The 26,364-nt window shown below is 40.4% G+C and overlaps 1 protein-coding gene across 1 annotated transcript; it reads left to right on the forward strand.

The window, feature by feature from the left end:
• The first annotated feature begins 3,195 nt into the window (after positions 1-3,195).
• On the forward strand, positions 3,196-26,364 carry LOC136876013 (cytochrome c oxidase assembly factor 1 homolog). The gene is made up of 2 exons (XM_067149625.2): positions 3,196-3,457; positions 25,866-26,364. Exon 2 carries the CDS (start codon positions 25,879-25,881, stop codon positions 26,284-26,286), a length of 408 nt encoding a protein of 135 aa, XP_067005726.1. The 5' UTR covers positions 3,196-3,457; positions 25,866-25,878; the 3' UTR covers positions 26,287-26,364.

Genomic DNA, 26,364 nt, shown 5'->3' on the forward strand with positions numbered 1-26,364 from the left:
GCCGAAGCCTATCACACTCCTCCGGGGCAATGAATAATGAATGACAGATGAAATGAAATGATATTGGAGAGTGTTGCTGGAATCAAATATGACAGGGAAAACCGGAGTATCCGGAGAAAAAAACCTATCCCGCCTCCGCTTTGTCCAGTCCAGAACAAATCTCGCATGGAATGACTGGGATTTGAACCACGGAACCTAGCGGTGAGAGGCCGGCACGCAGCCGCCTGTGCCACGGAGACAAACTATGGGCCTATTGCATAATGATATTAATATTTAATTCCTCATAAAAAAGCAAAGCAAAGTCATCTCCGTACATGCAATGAAGGCCCTTGGAGGGGTGGAAGGTAAAGGCTTCCACTATCCGCACCTTCGGCACTTGATGGGGTTGAGTGGTTAGATCTACGCCCGGCCGCCTTTGCCCCCAAGAATTAACCTGGTATTCCTTTTTGGTGTAGGCTGAGTGAACCTCAGGGCCATGTGCACCTCCGGAAGTGGAAATCTCGTTTCTTAAACTTTAGGACGTCCTTCCGGGCGAACCGAGCACGCCTTAACCGCCTCGGCCAGGCAGCCCCTATTTAATTCCTCATTGCGGGGCTCAAACCGTAGCCATAATTAAAGAAACACTATACACAACCCGGGAACCATGGCAGTTGCTTGTTTTCACCACTGGAGTGGCAGGTTTCCGTTATTTTCTATTAGTACCACGAGTAGAATGGTACAGCATATTATGTTAACATAAATATTTACTTTTAAAAGTAAGATAATCCGAGGACATGGGTTGTGTTCACAAAATACGACTCCGAGTAGAGTTGGAGTAGAGTAGAGTATCGCGGAGTAAGTAGTACGGTTAACTCTGAATACGGTAGTAATAACTGAGATAACACGCTGCTATGAAGAAACTCGCTTGGAAATTATACATTAAATTCCTCGCAAATGAGGTTATGGTAAAACAAATAACCTTCCTTAATTGATTAGCCATATTCTGTTACTCTGTATTCACTCCAAGCGTTCACGAAATAGCGTTACCGTACTTTCCTCACCAAGCTGTGCCTTAAAACAGTATCCGTTGTTCCAAGGATCGTGTAAGAGGGAACAATCTGATTACCAATAGGCCTACATCGGCTCCGCATTGGTGCAATATAAGCCATTTAGGACAACTAGCTACCTATGTAGATTATGTTGTTAACAATTACGACGAAACTGAATTTAAACAACATTTCCGATTGCCCGGATCAGAATTCGAACATCTACTCAGAATTATTGGCCCTAAACTTTCTAAATCCAAAATAGAGGAACGAGGAAGACCATTGCAAGACCCACGAAAACAACTTCTGGTTGTAATTGGCTATTAGCACCTGATTCGTACAGATCCGTTTCGTGAGAGAGTTATAAATGCGCTGTGCGGTATTTCTGATCACGTAATTAAATGGTCTCATTCAGCTCATCTAAAATATGTAAAAAGTTACGTATTATACATTTGCAAAGGAAATCTTAGAAAGTTGAGGTTAATAAATCAGCTGATGGCAGTGGCGTATGCTGGTATCAAGACGCGGGCTACCACTAGACTTAGGCTACCCCTTTTCGATAGTTGGTTTAGGGAACATCAAGCCTTAAGCATTTTGAGCTGCATCCAACAGCCAACGGAGCTGCCCGCTGTGTTGTCAAGGCTGCTTCACAAGCTACTGCCCTGGCCTCTGCCACCGCCAATACTCAACACCTGATCAATCGAGTTGGTAGGTTTAGCAAATTGAAGTCCAGCTTTGAGGCTAAATGGATAGAAAGCTTGCCTTTGGTCCGACGGGCCCGGTTCAATTTTCAGAATCAACCCCCTCATACTGTTAATTCCCCTGGCTTGGGAACTAGGTGTTTATTACGTCTTCGCCATTCATTTTATCCTTATTAGGTCACCACCAAGTCTATGTAGATGCCATGCACCATTATTATTATTATTATTATTATTATTATTATTATTATTATTATTATTATCGTTAAGTAACAACGCTGAATTTTACAGCGGTCATACCCATCGTTCAATGGTTAATGATCTTCCTCGGAAGATCAGTGGTGGTGTCCGACCCATGATCACGGGTTCGATTCCAACCAACAAAAGAGAACACTAAACCTGAAAGATTGCGTTTCACTTTAGCAGATCTACAAATAAAAAGAAAACTATATTACTCCTAAAACAGCAGCCCTGCAGTGTCTTCCTACAAGGATGTAGAAGTAAACGGGAGTGAAATACCAGCACTCCGTTATCTATATGTTTAAGACAGAAGGATGAGGTGAGGAAGTATATACGATGAATAACGCATGGTGATAGTTAGCAGTGGCGATCTGACGGACCGAAGCCTAGCAGAGCTATCCTCCGCCGGTCCCCGCATCTGTAGGCAGACAGCAGCAAGCCGCGTGAGGCGAGTCGATGGGAAGGGACGAGAGTCTGGGCTGCAATATCAGTCTCCGAAGCCTTGTTCTCAGAAATACGTGCGACGTGTTTTCTCATTGCTTTCAAGGTTTGTAAATGGAACAATGTGTCAGATGCTTACAATATAATGTGCTTTAGGTTTCCATCGCTCGCATTTGAAGTTTGGGCTTCACTGATAGCCTTGGTAGCCCTCAGTATACGCCACTGGCTGATGGTATGGTATTCTTATAAAAATTCAATCATGTTATTTCCGCCGATTATTAAAATTGGTACGGTACCTATTTCTTTGTCAAAACTTTGCCATGTCATTATACTCGCATTTTAATTTTTCACCGCCACCAATGAATGCATTACCGCGCATATTTACACGGAATAAAAAGAGTATACTCTGAGTTAACTCGAATGTTTTTTCTGAACAGCTTGTAGAGTTAACTCTTTACTTTTGTGAACGGATAGAGTGAACTCTGAGTTTACTCAACTGTTTACTCGGAGTTGGAGAGTAGTATTTTGTGAACGCAACCCCGGAGACCAAGCACATTAACAATGTGGTCAACTTAAATGATCAAAATTCCCGTCAAAACAATTTCAGAAACCAGTGATCTTTAAAACATACATCATTCATGAACCTTGCTTATGCAATATGATACTTAATCCACATGTTGAAATTGACAAGAAATTCCTTAACTGATCAGAAAGTAATTATTCTTCTTCTCGTGATTATGTTGAGATCAATGTCAGAACACAAGATCGACCCATTCGCTTTGAGATCGACCAAGATGGCGGCACACACTATTATAGTTAATCCCATAACTTGTTGAGGTTATAATAACAAGAAATATTTGACGAATTTCCTCCTGTGCTTATTCAAGAACCAGTTTTAATTTTCCACTGCAATCAGATGAACATTTTATTGTGGTAGACGGTGGTAATCTTTCTAAATGAATGCTAAACTGAGCAACATTGTTCTATAATCTGAAGAAAACTATTAAAGCCCTGTAGTATTACCAGTTTTCTTGATTGTGAGTGCAGTTTCAGGTAATTGAGGATTCAGTGAGACTTAAACTGGTACCTTATAGTCGTTGTTTAATATTGTTGCATATTTTCCACTGTATATAACCGTTTTATGGGTTGTGATATAGTGTTGACGATGCGGTTTCGCGTTATTTATTGATATCAGCTTCTCGTTCTGGAGTGTAAACGCATACTTGTTCATTTAGCGTACTGTTTATTGTATTTCCCTCATGGTGGTGGATTTTGAAAAATCAGTGATACTCTTTCTAGTAACAGTGTTATTGGTTTTTTACGTCCCACCAACTTTTTTAGGGCTTTCGGAGACGCTGGGGAGCCAGAATTTTGTCCCGCAGGAATAATTTTACTTGCTAATAAATCTACCGACAGGAAGCTGTCTATTTAGGCCTATGCATCTTCAAATACGGTACTACTGGACTGAGCCAGGTTCTAATCTGCCAGGCTGCCTGAACTATTCAGCCCACTAACTCTTTCTGAATGACTGTAATAATCCATTCTTTCTAATTAATAATGTCATTTGAGAGATATCTCTACTAACTGTAACTTAGTAGGGATCTAGTCAGGTGTGTTCTCAAATATTTGCCCTTCAAAACTACAATAGGTGGCCTGTAGTGTTGGCTACTGAGTGTATGATTCGAAGCAGTGTATAGATTCAAAAGAACAGCGAGCTTACGGCACACACTTCAGCTGATTTGCAGCAGACAGTGCTAAGCAACGCACTCACGGATCAGTGAGACATAACACACACACGGTTCATTATCGGTACACTGGACATTGGCCGGGAGCCGAACTTCTGCTGCAGCGGGACATACAGAGCCATGGCACACTAAAGAATCGTACGCTATAAAGGCTTCTCGTGATCAGCTCATTTGAAAATAATACCCACTTGCATTCACTGTTCTCTTCTTACAGGGAGGTTTAAATAATAGATGGATTTATTTGCAGTGTTAAAAAAGTAGTCAAAACATAATTCCAAAGTACCTAGCTTGTAAGTAAGTTATGTAGGCTATTAGGTTATTCTACGTATTTATTAGTTTAATGAATCCATATTTTTATAACTTAGTTGACATTCGATAATTAATTCAACACTGCTTTCTTTCGTACCCTATGACTATGAGTCATGCTCATGACCACTCAAAACTCTCTGTATAGTGGGAAGAACTGCTTAGTATTATCTCAGTTCGTATGTCGCATCATTGCACAATACTTCAATAATCGAATCATGAGATCACCGATGTACGTGGATGGCAAGTGAGCCGACTGATGCAGTAACTTAAATTAAAAGATGTTGAATCAGAAAACCAGTGGGCTACTGTACATCTCGGGTAGCCTATACAAAATATGATGATTAAAAAATCCTCTGCTGATAGAAAAAGGCATCTTTTCAAAAATGACCAAGCGAGTTGGCCGTGCGGTTGGGGTTACGTAGCTCTGAGCTTGCGTTCCAGGAGATCCCTGCAGGTTGCAGTGGTGTAGCAATTGGGAGGGGGGAATCTTTGGAACTGAGTCTACCTAAGTAAATAAATTAGCATATTATCAACTAGGGCCTAACTGTTAGTAGACCCATTATTGTTCCTACTACCGTATTGCTACCATGCGTTATCCTGAGGCAGTACAATCGAGTTGAGACTGGAGTGGTCATAGTCTCAAACAAATGTGAGTTATGTAGCTCTTCAACTAAATTTAATCCTGCTCGTGGAGGGAAGGCAGGTTTTTATATATTGTACAAATGACATAAGACTCATCATTTGAGATTGGAGAAGGTCAAGTCTCGCAAGCCTGCTTCCTTGAAGAGAGCAGGAGCATGTTAGTAGAGGACAGTGTAAGCTTTGGGAAAGCATTCTTTATGATTATATTAGACATGTTTGCAAAATGAATAACTGATTCGATAGAAGGCAGTTTGCATTTAGGAAACGTTATTCCACTGAAGCTCAACTTGTAGAATTCCAGTAAGATATAGCAGATATCTTGGATTCAGGAGGTCAAATGGACTGCGCGCGTGCGCCTTGGATTGCTTGGTGTATGTAAAAGTAAAAAGAAAACGTAACCATACATCGAGTGAGTTGGCCGTGCAGTTAGGGTTGCGCAGGTATGAGCTTGCATTGAGAAGATAGGGAATTCGAACCCCATCATCAGCAGCTTTGAAGATGGTGGTTCCATGGTTTCCCATTTTAATTAAGGCCACGGTCGCTTCCTTCCCAGTCCTAGCCCTTTCCCATCCTTGTGTCACCGAATAACTTCATTGTGTTAGTGTGACATTAAACCACTACCAAAGAAAAAAAATGTAAAATGAAAGTTTCTCGTTTTCCTCTCAGTTATCACCAGATTATTATTTTATTTATGTAAATTACCTACATCTATTCATTTTTCATCCTTGTCAGATACACTGATGTCAAAAACATATCAGATGTAAGGCTTTTCAGGTGTTTGCTCTATTAACCAGCATTTCGTCTTTGGTCTGACACGGACTCATCAGAGTGGGATGTGTCAGACCCTACCCACTGACGCTGGGGTGTATGCAGGTGAACTTATCAGAAGCCCTTATAAGTGGCACAGTCTGATAACTGCAGACCTAAGACGAAACGCTGGTTAATAGAGCGAATGCCTGAAAAGCCTTACATCTGATATGTTTTTGACATTTTTGACATGCTCTGTTGGTGAAAAATATCCAATTCCCTCCATGGGAATTTAGAATTTTCCAGATACACTGATATCATAATTCCTTGGAATTAATATTTCTAAATTTTTGCCATGTTTCACAATGGTTTTCTGCGCACATAGATCTGACCAATGGTTTGCTTCCAATTATACTAGGATCCTTTCTGAAGTAGAATGTTCTATAACAATATGTTAGGATAGTTTGAAATTGAAACAACAGGAACCTGGAGGTTTCATTGTTTCATTTGCAGCAGACTTTGGTTATGATATTGAGTTTTTGACAGAATCACTACCGGGCACGTTGGCGTGAAGTTAGGGGCGTGCAGCTGTGAGTTTGCATCCGAGAGATAGTGGGTTTTAGCCTCACTGTCGGCAGCCCTGAAGATGGTTTTCCGTGGTTTCCCATTTTCACACCAGGCAAGTGCTAGGGCTGTACCTTAATTAAGGCCACGGCCGCTTCCTTTCCATTCCTAGGCATTTCCTATCCCATCGTCACCATAAAACCTTCACAGTTAAGTATTTATTATTTTCCACCTAGTCGATACAATGATTGCTTAAGGCCATTTAATGGTTAAAAGTGGTACATGTTTCGTATATTATCAACATCTTTAGCCACATAACACTGTTTAGATGAAAAATATATAAATTGACAAAGTAATGGTAGGTATGAATCACGACCATCTGAACCTAATTCATTATTTGCTTTGTGTTTATTCCTTATTCTTACACATTTTTTAGTTACACTGCCACAGTGAGTTTCGTGTTCAGTTCCTCGCTTTTCACTTAAAGCATGTCAGCATGTGAATTGTCCTCGCACTCATTGGAGTCCTTAGTCTAGCTTGCTATGCAAGTTCTTGTGCTGTTTTCTGAACGATGTATCCTTAACCAAGATATCACATGTGGTGTTGGATCCCAGTCTTTTAAAGATGGCCCATGAAGTTTCAAAAACATAAGTGAGGAAACATCTGAAACTAAAAGACATTTCCTGGTTGGAGATACAATCAGATTCTGCAGAGCTACATGTAATTAATGCAATTTATTAAGGAAATAAAATCTTCAGGAGCACTGTTGAATTTCAAGATAATCATGAATAGCAGTCATTATCATTCTAGGGTTTACTTTAAATCTGTGACAAAGCCTTTCAACTTCAGTTTCTCCAAATCGTGGGGGTATGCTCGAAGCCCATTGCCTCTGTCCAGCAGAAGCACCTCATATACAGCAGGATTAGAGTCTGGTGTCACTGTACATTGAGCAGCTGTTAGTGATTGATTGAAACTATCTTTGGATTGTCTGTCACTGGAAAGGAACAGAATTGTTCATCATTGATTGCCACTTGAGTCTCAATCACATTAGTTCCTGGTTTATCTTTGGAGGATTCAATAAATCAAATGTTTTGTCAAATGAGCTTATAATTCCAATATAATTTGTTTGCTACTGGAAATGATAAATTTTCCTGCTAATTCATTCTTGGTTGCCAGTGTTTTGCCCCAGTGTGCCATTTTGCGCTCATCAATTGGTAACTAGCCATACCTACCAAGATGCATGGCTAGCTCATGTAATCAAGGCCACTGCACAAGCTACTTGGAGCCTCAAGCAATGCCAATCCATTATGAGAGATTTGGTCTCTCTTAAAAAATTGATGCCTTCTAGGCCATTACATGATACAGATTTTGAATCCCATATTCGGGTCAAATATTTCCAAGTTCCCTATGGAAATCGAAATCTGCATCATCAAATGAGCTTATCTCCATACATGACTGTCGTGTGTTTCTTTTTTGTAATATTTCGGGATGCATCGATAGCTCTGCTAAAACATCGTACAAGATTGCTAGGTCAACAATGAACTGTTCAGTAGAGAGGTGCTTCAACAATCCACTGTACAAACACCTATCAGCTAAATTCCTACTCACATTCTCCTTTGCTTGTAAAAAAGTGACTCTATAAAGCACTGTAACCATACCAGACTGCAGAAATAATTCTGTATGAGCTGGCCACCCATCTAATGCCTAGTATTCATCCAATTTTACAAATGTGCTGATCAAGTTCAGGAGCACATTCTGCTCATTTTCTCTGGTCCATTGATGGTCGACTGTACAATGCATGCATTTTGTCAAGAAATTGTTTAAAGTTATTTATTCTCAAACCTCATCCACTGCGTCTGCTATGGCCTGTTCCAGCCTATGGTTGACACCGTGCCAAACAGCAATATATGGCAAAAGCCATTCCCACGTCGGCGGAGGCGGCATATTTGACCAGGGCTGGGAAAATTATCTCCCAGCCAGTCTAAACAAGAAAAGAAGGTGGAGAAGCGGAGCGCCCCTTACCAGGTGTTCCCGAACTTCTCTTGCTCTGCATTATAGCTGGTACAGTATGGTAGTTGCAGAGCGACAATTACAGCAAGCTATTAGGAGAGTGAAACAGTGGACTTTAGAACATGGCTTTTGGTTTTCAACCGCAAAGACCTCTGTTGTAGACTTTTGCCGGAAGCGCGCTCTTCACTCGCATCTGGAGGGTATGAATCAGCGCCGGCAGGTATGCCTGCTCCTAAACCTGCGCGCTCGCCTCGTAGGACGGAACCCCACCCCCAAAATAAGTCAAAGTTCTGGGCGTCAGTCCTCTCATCCGTTTACGATGGGATAGACGTCGAGCTTTCCTCTGCATCTACGGATGTAGATTTTGATGTCGGTGCTTAGGTTGTAAGTATAACTTAACACTAATCCCCTTTTAGTCCATACTGTGTCACTGTTAGAGTGGAATTGTAACAGTTATGATAGGCATCTTGCTGAGCTGCGCCAGCTAATTAGTGAGTATTCGGCAAGTATAATCTGCATTCAGGACACTAATCTCAGACCAGGTCATCATACGGTCTTAAGAAATTTTCAATTATACTCGACAGAACGGCATTATGCCAACCGGGCTTCCAGTGGCTTCGGAATTTTTGTCCATTCTGATACCTATAGCAAAGAGGTTCCACTAAGAACCCCGTTGGAGGCTGTAGCAGTTTGCGTTCAGCTGCCTGTCATAGCAATGTAATGTTTATTTTCCACCAGGCCACCCTCTTAATATAAATTATGTAACTGATCTTATACTGTAGATCAGCTTCTACCTCCATTCATCTTATTGGGAAATTTTAACGCCCATCACCTTATATGGGGCTCTGAAACGCTTTGCCCCAGGAGAATGGAGTTGGAAACATTAGTAAGAGAGCTGGATTTATGTACTTTGTAGGTGAACTAACTCATTTCGTGTACGTTATGGCACATAGTCCATGCAGCCGAAAGCTGGTTCCCCTGTTTCAGTGGAATACACACGCTTATCTCTGTGACAGTGACCATTTTCTCATAGTTCTTACTTTGTTGAAACAGAAATTCGTCTAGGCTCCTCCTCGATGGAATCTTGGGAAACGTGCTGACTGGCCAAAGTTCACATCACTAGCTGTCTTTAACGACGTGACCAGGCGGAGTGTAGACGGCAATATAACTTACATAGCACAAGTTATTCTTGCTGCTGCTGAGGAGTCCATTCCATCCTTTTCAGGGACTCCTCACCAAAAACTCCCTTCCTTGGTGGAATGAAGAAATGACAGCAGCTATAAAAGAACGCCGTCAAGCTCATAAATGCTATCACAGGCAGCCTACTGTGGCCAACTTGGTAACATTTAAGAAACTCTGTACTAAGGCGCGAGTGTGAGAGATGTGTGTCATCTATGACATCACATACACCGTCATCTCAAGTGTGAACTAATCTTCGACGTATTTCAGGTATACATGGATCATATTCAGTACTGGGAATTTCCATTGGAGACAGTATCATCACTGAACCACTCTCGATTGCTAATCATCTAGCTAGTCATTTTGCGGATGTGTCTGGCTCCGGGAATTACCATTGTGATTTCCTCACTCTGAAGTGGGAGAACATCATCACGTCAGTTTTGCCACTCATGCTTCAGAGGACTGTAACGTGCCCTTTACGGAGTGGGAACTCTGCAGCGCCTTGGCGCTTTGCAAGGACTCGTCTCCTGGACCAGACAATGTCCATAACCAGATGTTGAAACACCTTAGTGAGGATAGTCTATTATATCTCCTTCGAGTGTTCAATCGAATCTGGATAGAGGGTGAGTTTCCGTCTCAGTGGCGAGAGGGCATAGTAATTCCTGTCCTCAAGCCTGACAAAAATTCGAAGTATACAGGAAGTTACAGACCTATTTGTCTTACTGTTTGTATAAACTATTTGAGAGGATGGTAAATTGCTGACTTGTGTGGTGTCTGGAGAAAAAAGGACTTTTGTCTGAGTACCAATGTGGTATTCGAGCCACACGCTAGACCACTGGCCACTTGGTTCGCTTGGAGAGTTCTATCCAGAATGCATTTCTCTGCAAACAGTATTTGGTGGCTGTTTTCTTTGAATTAGAAAAGGCCTATGACACCACATGGCGATATAGTATCCTTTCAGTCCTGCATCAATGGAGATTCCGAGGTAACTTGCCAGTATTTATTGCAAATTTTTTGTCCCCCCCATCTATTCCGTGTCCAAGTAGGGAGGACATATTCACAATACTATGTTCAGGAAAATGCAGTCCCAGAGAGATTGGTTAACTGGTGTCACTCTGTTCGCGATTGCCATAAATGGTATTGTTGCTGCTGCTGGTTCAGCAGTACTACCGTCACTATATGTGGACGATTTTGCTCTGCATTATAGCTGGTACAATATGGCAGTTGCAGAACGACAATTACAGCAAGCTATTAGGAGAGTGGAACAGCTTTAGAACATGGCTTGTGGTTTTCAACCGCAAAGACCTCTGTTGTACATTTTTACGGAAGCGCACTCTTCACTCGCATCCTGAGCTTTATTTAGGGAATGTCGCTCTTCCTGTAGTTGACACTGATTTTTTGAGCTCCTTTTCTATAGCAAATTATCATGGGAGCCACAAGTGTGGCATTAAAAGTGCAATGCACTAAGAAGTTGAATACTTTGAAGTATCTTAACAGCAATACTTGGGGGGGGAGGTCTGACCATACGGTGCTCCTACGATTTTATAAGGCACATATTTTATCCAAGTTAGACTACGGCAGTGCAGCGTATGGATCGGCAAGGCAAAGCGTCCTTGCAAAACTGAATAGCATCCACCACAGCAGGGTTGGGTTGGCAACGGGAGTTTTTTGTACAAGCCTCATTGCTAGCCTGCTTGCTGAATCTGGTGTGCCACCTTTACACCTGAGGCACCAGCAGATGCTTCTGTCTTATGCTGCAAATTTGCGACGGATGCCACTTCACCCAAGCTATCCTTGCGTATTCCACAATGGAAACCTTCGGCTGTATGCTGCTTATCCTCAAGCAACGTGGCCTTTTGGAATATGCTTGGATACCAGTCACAGATTGTTTGATGTACGGTACCTTCAGTTCCTTGTCTTGTCAGGCAACCAAATAGGGTACCACCATGGATAATACGACGACCTGAAATAATCCTGGATCTGCACACTGGCTCAAAGGCAAACACGGACCCCTCGATTTATCGGAGGCTCTTCCTGTCCATTGTTGGCTGGTATCCAGATTCAGACATCGTTTACACAGATGGTTTGAGGGCAGAAAGGAAAGTGGACTGTGCGTTTGTTGTCGACAATGACAGGTTTCTTTTTGCTCTCCCGGAATTCTGCAGTGTGTACATAGCAGAGCTCTATGCTATCTGTGAAGCTCTGTAGTACGCACTGTCCGATGAGCGCCGACACTTTCTGCTGTGTACTGACTCCTTGAACTCGCTACAGTCTATTGATATATTTTCCTCAGCACCCTCTGGTGCAGTGGATCAAGGACCTGCAGGCCACTCCACTTCCAAATAAGCTGAGAGTGATAAAAGGTATAACGAAGGTATGGAGGACTTCCCTTCGGGCTTCTTGGAGGGAAGCAGTGGTATTATGTCATCTTCGGATCAGCCACAGTATAGTAACACATTCCTATTTACTGAAAGGAGAACCCCCTCTGGTGTGTACTTGCGGCGATCATCTTACTGTGGTACACATCCTTACAGAGTGCGTGGACCTGGTCGATCTGCACCGTAGTCTCAAACTCCCGAGTACTGTCTCCCTCATCCTGCGAGATGACGAGCAGTCAGCGGACCTTGTCATCCGTTTTATGAGGGGTAGTAATTTGTTTTATCGCATATAAACGTAGTGTTTCGTATAAGTCTTTACATTATTGTTCACTATGTTTTGTTAATTTGACACTGTTTTAGTTTGTGTTTGTATATCTTAATGTGTTTTTAAAAATAGTAATTTGCATGATATGTTATTGCATTCTAAGGCAATGTCTTATTCTACCATAAACCATCATCTATCATTTTACCAAAAATAAGCATTGCGAATTAGATCCACTGATTATTTTAAATTCACAATCATTGTTTATCTTCATTTGTTTTAAATTCTAGTCAGTAGATACATTTTAAAATTTCAGTTATATCATGTCCATCTCGTACCATTAGGGGCCGATGTACGACCTTAGATGTTAGGCCCCTTTAAACAACAAGCATCATCATCATCTTCATCATCATCAACAATATATAGAAATTTTTCAGAAAGTTATTTAGCCAATCCAGATCCTCTTCCTAACATTACATTTGCACCTTCACAATTAAATTTTCTTCAAGGTAGCAGTCACCAAACCCATGTTCATTTAAACATTCTAATGAATGATGAACAATTGTTTCAGTCTTCTTGCCTAGAAGTTCAGCAAAGTCTAAAAATAAATATCTGGGTTGGTACTTATTAATTTCACACTTTATGTACACAATAAGATTTGATTTAGTCCCTAAAGCAGTTGACTTATCATTAAGAATCAAAAGTTTCCCAGAAATATCTTTAACATTATTGATATGGGTTTTCATTCCCTTAGACAAGTGTTTCAGTATCTGGATAGCACTGTACCATAAATGCAAACCTACACCAATATTAACACCAGTTACTTTTTGGTGTTCCTGAAAATGGGCAATTGTTCTTTTCTAAATAATAAACAGATCTAAAGATAGCTTTGGTTGAGTCATGAAGAGCAGCAGTCATAGAATCATTTACCACAAATTTCCTGAGCAGTTATATGAGAATTTGATTGCTTGTTTTTAATTTTTTTAAATCTCACCGGGTGAGTTGCCCATGCGGTTAGGGGTGCGCAGCTGTGAGCTTGCATCTGGGAGATAGTAGGTTCGAACTCCACTGTCAGCAGCCCTGGAGATGGTTTTCCATGGTTTCCCATTTTCACATCAGGCAAATGCTGAGGCTGTACCTTAATTAAGGCCATGGCCGCTTCCTTCCCACTACTAGACCCTTCCTATTCCATTGTCTCCATAAAACCTATCTGTGTCGGCACGACGTAAAGGAAATTTTTTTTTTTTTAATTTTTATTTTTACTCACAAATTTTAGTTGTGATTCACGTGTTGTCTCATATAAAGTAACCCTGAAACTTCCACTCGTTTGAAATATAAATTCTTTTTTACTTTGAAAGGTCTTAACTGCTTCACTTCAGAACATATTTTGCAACTACGCTTGCCATTCTTGAATCCAAGCCACAGGAAATAACCTTATTTCTGTATCTACATGTCTACTTTCACATGTTTGGCCATGATTGTCCTGGATGAGAAATTGCTTCCTGATCCTGAATAACACACCTCTCACAATTTAAAGTTACCATTTTGTCTGTTCCACTGCTGCTTTGCTCACATGAATTTACAGGCACGTTTTGTTGCGCTGTTTCATGATAATCGGTGATTGTCAAGGGCTTGTTCTTAAAAAAGAAAGGTGATAAATTAATTTCTTTGTTTGCCTTATTTGCCATATTTCACAGGGAACACACAAAACATTCATACAAAAAATTGCCAAAAACCATACCGTCGATGTTATGTAAGCTTCAAAGATGGCAACAGCCAAAGTTTACTTGTATCAGTTCTTGAACAGAAATAACTGGAATAAATACAATACTGCCTCAGTAGGCTACACTAATGCACAAACCAAGAATGTCAGCATGTAGAAAACAATAGAGAAGTTCAATTTCATGCTTAACTCAAATTTTCTCTATTTTGGATTTAGCAAATATTGCACTTGACAGCCCTATTTGAAAATAGTAAAATGCAAGAGATCCATGATTGTACTTTACGTTGTTGTTTGAGTCATCAGTCCATGGACTCCTTTGATACAGCCGTCCATGTCACCCTATCCTGTGTTAAACTTTTTATTTCTATGTAACTACTACATTGTACACCTGCTCTAATCTGCTTGTCATATTCATACCTTGGTCTACCCCTACCATTCTTACCACCAAGCTGTGAGCTTGCATTCAGGAGATGGTGGGTTTGAACCCAACTGTTGATAGCCCTGAAGATGGTTTTCCATGGTTTTCCAGTTTCACACCAGACAAATACTAGGACTGTACCTCAATTAAGTCCAAAGCCAGTTCCTTCCCACTCCTAGCTCTTTCCTGTCCCGCTGTTGCCATAAGACCTATCTGTATCCGTATGACATAAAGCAGATTGAAAAACAAAAATCTTACTGCCTACACTTCCCTCAAAAACCAACAGAACAAGCCCTGGGTGTCTTAAAATGTGTTCTGTCATTCTATTCCTTCTTCTCATCAAATTTAGCCAAGTCAGTCTCCTCTCACTAATTCAATTCAGTCTCTCTTCATTTGTGATTCGATCTACCCGTCGCACTTCAGCATTCTGTAACACCGCATTTCAAAAGCTACAATTCTCTTTATTTCTGAGCTAGTTATCGTCCATATTTCACTTCCATACAATGCCAAGCCCCAAACAAAATTCTTCAAAAATTGTAATTCCTATATCAATGTTTGAAGTGAGCAAATTTTTCTTAAGAAAGGCCTTCGTTGCTTGTGCTAGTCTGCAATTTACATCCCCCTTATTTCTGTTATCATTAGTTATTCTACTTACGCAAGTAACAATATTCATCTACTTCCTTTTAAGACTTTATTTCCTAATCTAATATTTCCTCTATCACCCGACTTCATTCGACTGCAATCTGTTACTTTTGTTCAAAGCCCTCGATTCTTACCACTGCAGAATGATTATTGTATAGATTGTTGATCATTCTTCTTTCTCGGTATCTGATCCCGATCGCCTTCAGAATCTCAAATAGCTTCATCCAATTAACATTATTGAATTCCTTTTCTAAATCTACAAACACCACGTGGGCTTGTCGTCTTTAGTTCGGTTGTCTAAGATCAGACGTAAAGTCAAGATTGTTCACGTGTTCCCACATTTCTTCTGAAGCCAAATTGATCTTCTCCCAACTTAGTTTCAACTTGTCTTTTCATTCTTCTGTAAATAGTACATGTTAAAATTTTTCAGGTGTGAGATACTGAACTAATGGTGTGGTAGTTTTCACACTTGTCAGCAGCTGCTTTCTTGGGAATAGGTATAACAACATTCTGCCTAGAACCAGATGCCACTTCTCCTGTATCATACATCTCACACACTAAATGGAATAACTTCGCCATGTTGGTTTCTCCTAAGGCAATCAGAAATTCCAAGCTTATGACATCAATTCCAGCAGACACGTTGTTCCTATTTAGGACTCTCAAAGCTCTGTCAAATTCTGACTTCATAATATGGTCTTCCATTTCATCAAGATCAACAGCCTCTTTCTTTACCTTGATACAGCTGTTGGATGTGTTCCTGCCATCTTCCTGCCTTGTCTTCTTTCCCTAGAAGTAGTTTTCCATCTGAGTTTTTAATATTCATACACCTAGTTTTCCTTTCTCGAAAGGTTTCATTGATTTTCCTGTATGCAGCAACTCCCTTTCCTAGGACCACACAACTTTCAACATCTTTGCACGTCTCTTTCAGCAGTTCTTCCTTAGCTGTCCTTAGCTGTATTCTTTTCTGCCTTCCTCATTTATTGCATTCTTGTACTTAGTTCATTTGTCAGACATGTCTACTATTCCTGAGTTATCCATTGATTCTTAGTTGACTTTTCCTTTCTTCAGCAGCCCTTCTGATCTCATTTTTCACAACTGTCCATCCTTCCTCTATTGTGTTTCCTTCAGCCTTCTCATTTAATCCTTGTGCAACATGTTCCTTGAAGCAATCCTTCACACTCTTTTCTTTCAACTTTTATTGATCCCATCTCCTTGCATTCCTTCCTTTCTTCAATTTCTTCAACTTCAGGATGGTATTTCATAACCAACAAATTGTGGTCTGAGTCCATGTCTCCTCCTGGGAAAGTCTTGCAATCCAACACCCGGTTTCTGAATCTATGCCTAATCAAATTGAAGTCTGTTTGATACCTTCCAGTGTCTCCAGGTCTCGCCCACATATACAGCCGTCATTTGTGGTGTTTCACATATATCTCTTGATATCTTCTTTCAATTTCTTCATCATCTGCTGAACTAATGGGCATATAGACCTGCACTATTTTGGTGGGCATTGGCTTTGTATCTATCTTGACAACAATAATCCTTTCACTATGCTAATTGAAGTAGTTTACCTGCTGCCTTATTTTCTTATTCATTATTCAACCATCTCCTGACTCTCCCCTGGTTGACTTTTTGTTGATAATTCTCCAGTCACCTGACCAAAAATCCTGCTCTTCCTGCCAACATACTTCACTTACACCAGCTACATCTAATTTTAGCCTATTTTCAGATTCTCTAGCCTACCACAACGATTCAAACTTCTAACATTCCTTGTTTTGACTTGTAGAAGGTCAGTATCCATCTTCCTGATGAGTGCCCCCTCTCATGTAATCCCTACCTGGAGATCAGAATGGTGGTCTATTTTACCTCTGGAATATTTTATCCAGTACATCATTCACTCAGGGAGAGTTGCATGTCCTAGGGAAGGTTAACCTTTTAAGTGCTGAGTTACCATTTGACTGTTTGGTACCTCAGTGCTTTTTTATTTGTTTGTAAACATTTTAAGCCTCAATTTTTAACTTATCAGTGGGGTGATTAGCTTAAAATGTTTATAAATGTTGGTTCTTTATAAATCTAAATACAAATGGAAAATCCTACACTTATGTTCAATATTTTTTGAGATAAAACAAAATTACACTTTTTGTGTCCACACATACATCATCTTTATACAGAGTAGAGAGCCCATTCCTAAAATCTGTAGGCAACTAATACATGTAACTCATTAAAAGTACGTAAGTTGATATTTAACAAATTCAATGTAAACTGTAAACTTATGGTACTCATGGACATGACAACTACCATTACTATATGTATAGGGTTGTCTAATACAGAAATATAATTACCATAGATTGTAAATATTTCTCAGGTACAAGTTTCACAGTATGAGCAGTCTGTTTGACATTTGATACCTTCAGAAGGTTTTCTTTGTGTGAAACACTTCAAAACATGGCGCAATGCATAGCCCTTTGTGGCGGCTTTCACAGGCTGCTGGGTGGAGTGAGCACATACACGGCAGATCTTCTCACCTGGTTTACGATATTTTCAGCACACTCTGTATCGCTTAACAATTCATTAAAATCATCATCTTCATAATCACTTTCTGCTGTGGTTAGTAACTGAAAAATTCTTTGATCTGAAATAACATTACGGTGAGAGCAACTAGCATGTTATTCCAACATGCTTGTTTACATCACAGATGAACTCCACAGACATCTACAAAAAGCTCTGTAAGTTACTCCCCGAAGCTATAAGCCACGATTAATTAGTTCTACATAATGCCCAACAGATGGTAGAACATGCTAGAGATTGTATTGGCACTTGAGAATGGACCATGAACTCAAAAAAAAAAAAAAAAAAAAAAGTTCTCATGCACCGTCTGTAGAAGGGCGTAGCAGTGATGTACTGGCTGCGTCAGCCTATTTATAGGTGGGCGTGGCACTTATCGGGTTAAAGAACCCTTTATCAGGATAAAATTTGAGAACTCTAGTGTGTCCTAATAAATATTGTAATTGTGAATTTATATTTTCACAGCCCATGTAGATAGACATGATAATATTTTGGATACACTCTGGGGTGTACGAAATTCCCTGTGCTTGTGGCAAGGTATACATTGGCCACTCATGCCGGTCTGTTGGTACTCGTATATCAAGGAACAGCAAACAAAAATCCATCTCAACCAGCCAGAAAATTCAGCAATAGCTGAGCACGCCCTGTCGTCGGGTCATGATGTCGTATTTTAAGATGTTCAAGCTCTTATCCACACAAAACATGACAGGTCTAGAATCATACAGAAGGCAGTGGAAATACATGGAAATCCTAATCATCTCAACAGGGACACTGGCTATCAATTAAGCAATACCTACGTGATTTTCATCCATTCAAGATTTACGTAGGTAGTTTCTCTTCCCTGTTCTTCACTGTTATTTCCTTTCAATATTTTTGAAATTTGTACTCTTCTCAATACTAGATGGTTCACTCTAGGCTGTGTCATACTTTTGTAATCTGTGTGCACCTGTTACTGTACTAATTCTTACCTCATTTTACTCTTATTTCATCAACTTTTTTGTAGTATGTCTTTCTTCCCAACCCCCATCACTTTTTTTTCTTCATTGCTATTCTTTTGTCCTTGTTGGTCTTTCATTGCATTTCTACAGGATCTTTCACTCAAAGTGGAGCCAGCGCAGCGCAGCGAAGATGGGCGAGCTGGTCAGACGAACACCTGGCAACTTGCTGAGCTTGGGGCCGGGAGCGCGCCCGTATGAATCGGATGTAAATAACAAGCACACATAATGACGCATAATCAAAGTAAAATAATTTCTCACCTTGTCACAGAATATGTTGAAAATGTCTTTCACCTGCATCTACACATTTCTGGCTTCATCTAAGGAAATTTTCATTCATACGCATTAGTTCATCTACCGAGATAGCCTCAATTTCTCTCGTGATATTTTGTTTGGGTTCATCTACAGTGTGAGGGTTTGTTGCATAAAACTTATTTTTCAATTCTTCCCATAAATAAAAATCGCAAACTGTAAGATCTGGGGATCTTGCGGGCCACAATGGTTTACTAATTACTCTGATGTCAAAAATTTCCTCGATTAAACTTAATGACTCGTTAGCCGTATGCGCGATTGCCGAGTCTTGCTGGAAATATCCAGACTGGCATTCATTGTCCATCAGTAGTTAAAAAATGCTACGAGAATGTTGTTCCTATATTTCTGCCCAGTGATTGTGGTTTAAAAACTATAGGCCGTATTATCCTGTCTGCAGTTACTGCCGCCAAAACTCCCATTTTCACACTGTAGATGAACTCAAACAAAATATCACGAGAGAAATTGAGGCTATCTCGGTGGATGAACTAATGCGTATGAATGAAACATTCCTTAGATGAAGCCAGAAATGTGTAGATGCAGGTGACAGACATTTTCAACATATTCTGTGACAAGGTGAGAAATTATTTTACTTTGATGATGCATTATTATGTGTGCTTGTTATTTACATGCGATCCATACGGATGCTCCCGGCCCCAAGCTCAGCGAGTTAACCATGTGCTCGTCTGACCAACTCGCCCATCTACCTACTGCGTTGCTCGACCAACCGGCTGTCCCCACTTTGTGTGAAAGACCCTGTATTTATTTCATTATAGTTATTTCTTCCATCATATTCTTCCCCCATTGTCTTTGATTAATCTGATGACCTTGCTGTCTATTTTGCAACACACAAATGCATTTTATGGATATTTGACATATGCAAGAGGAAACGTCTTTATTTGAGCTAAGATAGCGTCGTCACTTTCTACTCAGAAGGCTAACATACAGTGAGCCATTTGGTGATGAATGAGAGTACCACTTACAATAGACCAATGGTCCAGTATTTTTGAGTTCAAACTGTCGTTGGTAGAGAAGTGTTTTCTCTTCTGAAGACGTGGAGCAAAAGCCTCCATGAAATGTACTCTCACTTTTCTTTGTCAGAGCAAACCCCAAAAGATTATCATGTCTATCTAAATATTATAATTGCAGGGGTGTTTAATGCACATCTTATTAATTATTATAGTTGTTATTTCCCTCAATTTAGAAAGAATAATGTGATTGGTTAGGGTTTTAGATCATTGCTATTTCTTCATGACATTCACTGCATCTCCTGTGTTTAATGCACTTTTCATGTAAGAGCTATAACAAACATAGACTACTCTTCTTGAATGAAAACTGTAAAGAAACTGCCGACGGTACATATAGAATTGATTGAACTCAAAGAGATATTGTTGCAAATAAACAAATAAAACTCAGACTATTAAATTAATTTAACTGAGGATGAACAAATTAGTGCACATAGTTATACTCAACCAAGTGAGTGGCTGTGCAGTTTGGGTTACGTAGCTGTCAACTTGCATTCTGGGGATAGTGGGTTTGAACTCCACTGTTGGCAGCCCTGAAGACATTTTTCCGTGATTTCCCATTTTCACATCAAGCAAATGCTGGGGTCTTAATTAAGACTTCACTTCTTTCCCATTCCTAGCCCTTTCCTATCTCATTATCACCATAAAAACCATCTGTGTCGGTGCGATGTAAAACAAATTGTAAAAAATAGTATATAAAGAAGTTGTACACAACAATGAACAACCACAGTTCACTAATTACTGACATCCGGCTCTTTGGCTGAATGATTAGCATAGTGAACTTGAATGCAGATAGATTGGGTTTGATTCTCGGCTGCGTTGGGGATTTTAATCTTAAGTTATGAATTCCCTTGACTGGGGGACTGGGTGTTTTGTGTTGCCCCCAACCTCCTTGCAACTCATACTCCACACATAGCACTATCCTTCACCACAATAATATGTGGTTTCCTATGTACAGCAGATGCCGCCCACTCTCACTAGAGGATCTGCCTTTCAAGGGTTGCATCAGGTTATCAGTAGGACACAAAATTATTTATTGTTATGTTAATCACTGGTTATTACAAAAGTCTTTTGTCCTCACAGCTGAGCTCTGACTGGTATTCTTTACCTTGGCTTGACTCCAGACAAGACCGATAACTTACACAAGCATATCACGTGATTGCTCCACACACGTAACTCTCAACTCACGACTCGTAACTGACAACGCTCACTACCACAACAGCAATACAAACTCAACTACAACTACCTGTTTGCAGCAAGTCTGCTTTTATATACCTGGATATGGAGTTCTAGTATCTTTGGTGTGGAGCCAGAGTAGGAGAGTTCTAGTTTTGCCTTCCAGAAAATGAGACACCAGATGAAAAGCACCATAGAAGCAGTCTGGCTCCATGGCTAAATGGTTAGTGTGCTGGCCTTTGGTCACAGGGGTCCCAGGTTTGATTCCCAGCAGGGTCGGGTATTTTAACCATAATTGGTTAATTCCCCTGGCTAGGGGACTGGGTGTATAGTGTCATCTTCTTCATCATTTCATCCTCATCACGATGCGCAGATCGCCTACAGGCATCAAATCTAAAGACCTACACCAGGCCTCTCCGGAGGCCACACGCCATTATTATTACTATAGAAGCAGAGGCTGTCACATGCTCTGAGGCTGGCTAGGAGCTCCACAGCGTGACTCTTGGCCCCTTCAAGAGCTGATTGTTGCAATCATTTATATTCTTCAGCTGTTCTTCAGAAATGTTCCAATCGGTCCAGGTGCACCACCTTCATCCTGCATCTTGGGCTCTGTTGTATGCAATAGATACCATTTATTCTCTTCATAACTTGGTATGGGCCTTCCCACACCTTCTGCGGCTTGGGAGATAAGCCTGTCTGCTCGTTTGTCATATCGTGCCTTCATTTGGTCACATTCTATCCTCAATCTCTTCCTTACACTGGCATGTATGTCCTTCAGTTTCCTTGCCAGTTCCTGGCAGCACGGGTCGATTGGGGCAGGATGGTTGACAGGTCAGCCAAACGCTAAGTCCACTGAGAGACTGAGTTTTCTTCCAAGCAGTGTCCTTGCTGGAGTGCATCCCATGGCCTCATGCACTGCAGACCAGTATGCCAGCAGGAAAAGGGGAAGGTGATGATTTCAGTCCCTCTGATGTTCTCTGATGACTATTCATAAGTGATTCTTGATGGCCATGTTGAATTGTTCCACCATTCTGTCTGTGGAGATACAGATGTGTAGACTCGGTCTTCCAGATATCCAGCAGTTGGCACAGGTTTTATAAGACCACTAATTGAAGTTCCGTCCTTGGTTGGACTGTAGCTCTAATGGTATGTCGTATCTGCTGACAAACTCATTCAAAAGTGTTTCCACCACCATAGTTACCTCCTGGTTTGGAAGCACATACATCTCCGGACACTTCATGAAGTAGTTAGTGATGACAAATCTATAGTGATTTACCATATCCGGGGTAGAGACTGATGCAGCCATATCAATCACCACTATCTCGAGGGGCGTGCCCATATCTAGACATAGTGGCAGAAGTCTTGAAGGAAGTTTGTGGCATAGCTTCGGGAGGACACCTCAGGATCAAAAAACCCTGGAGAAAGTTCGAGAGAGGTCCTACTGGGTGGGATGCCAAGCTGAAATTTCCCATGACATTCACTTCTGCATCCTTTATTTCTCTCTTTAGTGTCTTGAGGAATGTATGTGAAACCTAAAGGAAATGCAAAGAAGGTTAAGACAAGCTAGTGATTAAAATTGCAGAGAGATTTTGCATTCCTGGGCCCAGCAGTGCCATCTGGACTACCCTGTTAGGTGTGCAGACTGGGGATAATAACCAACAATACCTTACATGAGTATGTATAGTAGATAAAGTGGTCTACATACAGTAAGTGATAAAATAATAAAGATACCATTAAGGACAGGGAATGGAGTATAGGATTTTATCCAAGTGTATGCACCTCAGACTAGATGCAAAGAAGAATATATGGACAACAGCTGCTACCTTCCCAACCTAGCCCTTTTCCATCTTTCTGTCACCAGAAAATTTCAGTGTGTTAGTGCGATGTTAAGCCACTAGCAAAAAAAAAAAAAAGAGCAACACACACACAATTTGTCAAATCATCTACACCCCTTCACATTCAGAAGTTCATCACAGTGATCCGTCTTTCTTTTCCTTATCTGCTCTAGTTGTGTGTATTTCTTGTTTTTTTCTCTTTCACGTGCTTTTTGTTTATTCTATCTTTTCTCTTCCTTCTTACAAATCTATACAGCATCCTTTTACCACTATACACATCCTCTTACAACTCTCATGTAAATCCTTCCCAGCTTTCTTCTTTTCTTCACTTACTATTTTCTTTCACCTTTTCATTTCCTGATACTTTCTTCTACCTTCTTCCATCTTATCCCTTTTTCATAATTTCCATGCTTTATTTTTCACTGCTTCCACCCCTCATTCCATCATGGAGTTTCTCTATCTTTCACCTCTTCAACTATTCTTCTACAAACACTCTCTGCTCAGCTTACAAATAGAACATATCCCATTCCACTTCCACACACTCTGCCTCCATTTTGGGTGTTATTTCAGTTTATATTGGATATATTTTTTTACTTCCATATCTTTTAATTTTCATACTGTTATTTTATTTTTATTTCTTTCATTTGCACTATTTTTCCTACTTTCAGTTTTTATTTATTTTTATTAATCTGCTTTACGTTGCACCGACCCAGATAGGTCTTATGGCGATGTGGGATACGAAAGGGTTAGGAGTAGGAAGGAAGCGACCGTGGCCTTAATTAAGGTACATTTGCCCGGTGTGAAAATGGGAAACCACGGAAAACCATCTTCAGGGCTGCCAACAGTGGAGTTCGAATCTCCTATCTCCCAAATGCAAACTGATTACTACATGACCCAAAATGCGTGGCCACTTGCATGGTACTTTCAGTTTTGCTACCACTGCTCTGTGGTTTCCACCAAGAAGTAATCATTTACTGTCTTTATCCTTCTGTTTTCCCATCTATATCTCTCTACTGTTCTTTTTCCTTGACTACATATTGCCCACGTTTAACCCATTTCTCACACAAAAGTCCACCAACTTCTATCCCTCTTCAAAATACCTCTTTCTATAACCAAAAGGTCCAGTAACTGTTTCCATTCCTTTTCTATTGCATTCCACCACTGCATCAGTCTCCCATGACAGTCACTTCTATACCCTTTATTTCTCTCTTCCGCGTCTGCTGGAATTTATCCATATGTTCTTCTTTGCATCCCAGTCTGAGGTGCATACACTTGGATGAAATCATTTACTCCATTCTCTATCCTTAACCAGTATCTTTATTATTCTATCACTTATGTAGACCACTTTATCCACTGTACATACTCATCTAAGGTATTGTTGGTTATTATCCCCACTTCATTCTTTGCCTTATGTTCTCCACTTCAGTAGAGAGTTTATCCCTTCCTCAACTTCTTCTTTCCTTTTCCTCTCCATTTAACCTCACTCAATCCCATCATAGCTTGTCTATGACATAAGTCACCTTTCCTGACTTTCCAATGACAGGTTGATTGTCACCTTCAAAATGTTCTCTGCTGTTCGCTCACTTTTCACAGTTCTCCCAGCATAAGAACTACGTGTCGCATTCAGGGAATGCCCTAGCTTTTTCTGATGGTGATTCAAAAGTGCCATTTTCATTTTAGGCTGTTATTATGATGGGGTCACCACTCCCAAATACATTTTAGAGCAAATGATCTGACTGCTCTTAACATAGAGTACAGACGCCTTTTGCAGCCACCCCGAACCTGGGGTTAGACACTACTCAATGGGTTCCAGTGTCATTTCCTACACTGAGGGGACCACCTCCGGCTATTCTTCTACAAACACACTCTGCTCAGCTTACAAATAGAACATATCCCATTCCACTTGTCCGGCTGAAGCCGTTGGTCATCGGCCGTTGCCGTGTCTATACAATGGATGAATAATAGTGGAGAGAGGGCTAAACCCAGATGGATGTCACCAGTGATTTTAAAAAGTGAAGTGATCCCAATGGGAAACTGGACTACACTTGAAACATTTTGGTGGAGAATTAACATAAGAGAATCTTTGGACAGTTATTAAGAACAATTATTTGATCATCAATTAGCAAGTCTGGAATAAATAAATTTCATTTTCTTCAAAAGTACAACTGCAACAATAGATAAATTGTGATGCCTGGTTATAATTTTAAAGAACTAAGCATCAAAATACCCTAGATTATACAATTCATGTCCGGCTCCATGGCTAAGTGGTTAGCATGCTGGCCTTTGGTCACAGGGGTTCCGGGTTCGATTCCCGGTAGGGTCGGGAATTTTAACCATCATTGGTTAATTTTGCTGGCTCGGGGGCTGGGTCTATGTGTCATCTTCATCATCATTTCATCATGTGCAGGTCGCCTACGGGTATCAAATCAAAAGACCTGCACCAGGCGAGCCGAACATGTCCTCGGACACTCCCAGCACTAAAAGCCATGCGCCATTTCAATACAATTCAAGTAGGTCCAAAATAGACTGCTGGTCTTTTGATCCCAAGTTGGCAGCTTCGACCCTCAGTCCAGTGGGATTTTGAAAGTGTTGAAACATGCCAGCCTTGTGTTGGTAGATATACTGGCACATAAAAGAACTTCTGCAGGACAAAGTCTATTTATTTTTTTAGCAATATTCTGTTCAAGATATTAAAATACGTCCAGACACTTTTGTTGTGTACTGAATGGTTCTGGGAAAAAGTTGTCATTATGTTTGATTTAATTTACTGCTGGTGTCAATGTATCATAAACATAATGATACCCAATTATAAGGAAGATTCTCATCATTTGTGGGCATTTTTCCCCATGGAGGACTGTAATTACAATAGTTTCTGTACTGAGGTATTTCTTCCTTGTATTTCCAAAAAATAATTAATATTGTCGTTTACTTCATTTTCAGAAGAAGAATAAGAATGGTTACTAATCGAACTCTTGCCAAGATTGCTACCTATGGTGCTGTGGTTACTATCACTACTGGTGTGTATGTGAATTGGAAAGTTCAAGATGGGCTGAAGAGTTCTCAGTATTTTAAAGATTCACTGAAATTGTTAAGAACTCACCAGGGAGCTGTGGAGTTGCTTGGTGAACCCATGAAGTCTGGAAATTTAAATCTTGGTGATCCTGAACACAACCATTGTGATGGATTTAAGGCTCAGTTTGAAGTGCCAGTTAAAGGACCTAAAAACTCAGGCACATTATTTTTATGGGCCAAAAGGGAAACCCCTCAGCAGCAGTGGATTGTGTCTAGGCTAGAACTGGAACTGAAGAATGATCCTTCTAGAAGGCTAATTATAAGAGGAGATTCTAATATAAATGAGTGATGCTATCTTTGATTGTTGTATACAGTATTTGTAACAGTACCAGTAATATATTTTAAATAGATTTAATAATTTATACAA

This window comes from Anabrus simplex, chromosome 1 (assembly GCF_040414725.1).
Source record: "Anabrus simplex isolate iqAnaSimp1 chromosome 1, ASM4041472v1, whole genome shotgun sequence".
NCBI lineage: Eukaryota > Metazoa > Arthropoda > Insecta > Orthoptera > Tettigoniidae > Anabrus > Anabrus simplex.

Coding starts and splice junctions, on each gene's coding strand:
- LOC136876013 (XM_067149625.2), top strand. CDS start 25,879: ATGGTTACTAATCGAACTCTTGCCAAGATTGCTACCTATGGTGCTGTG.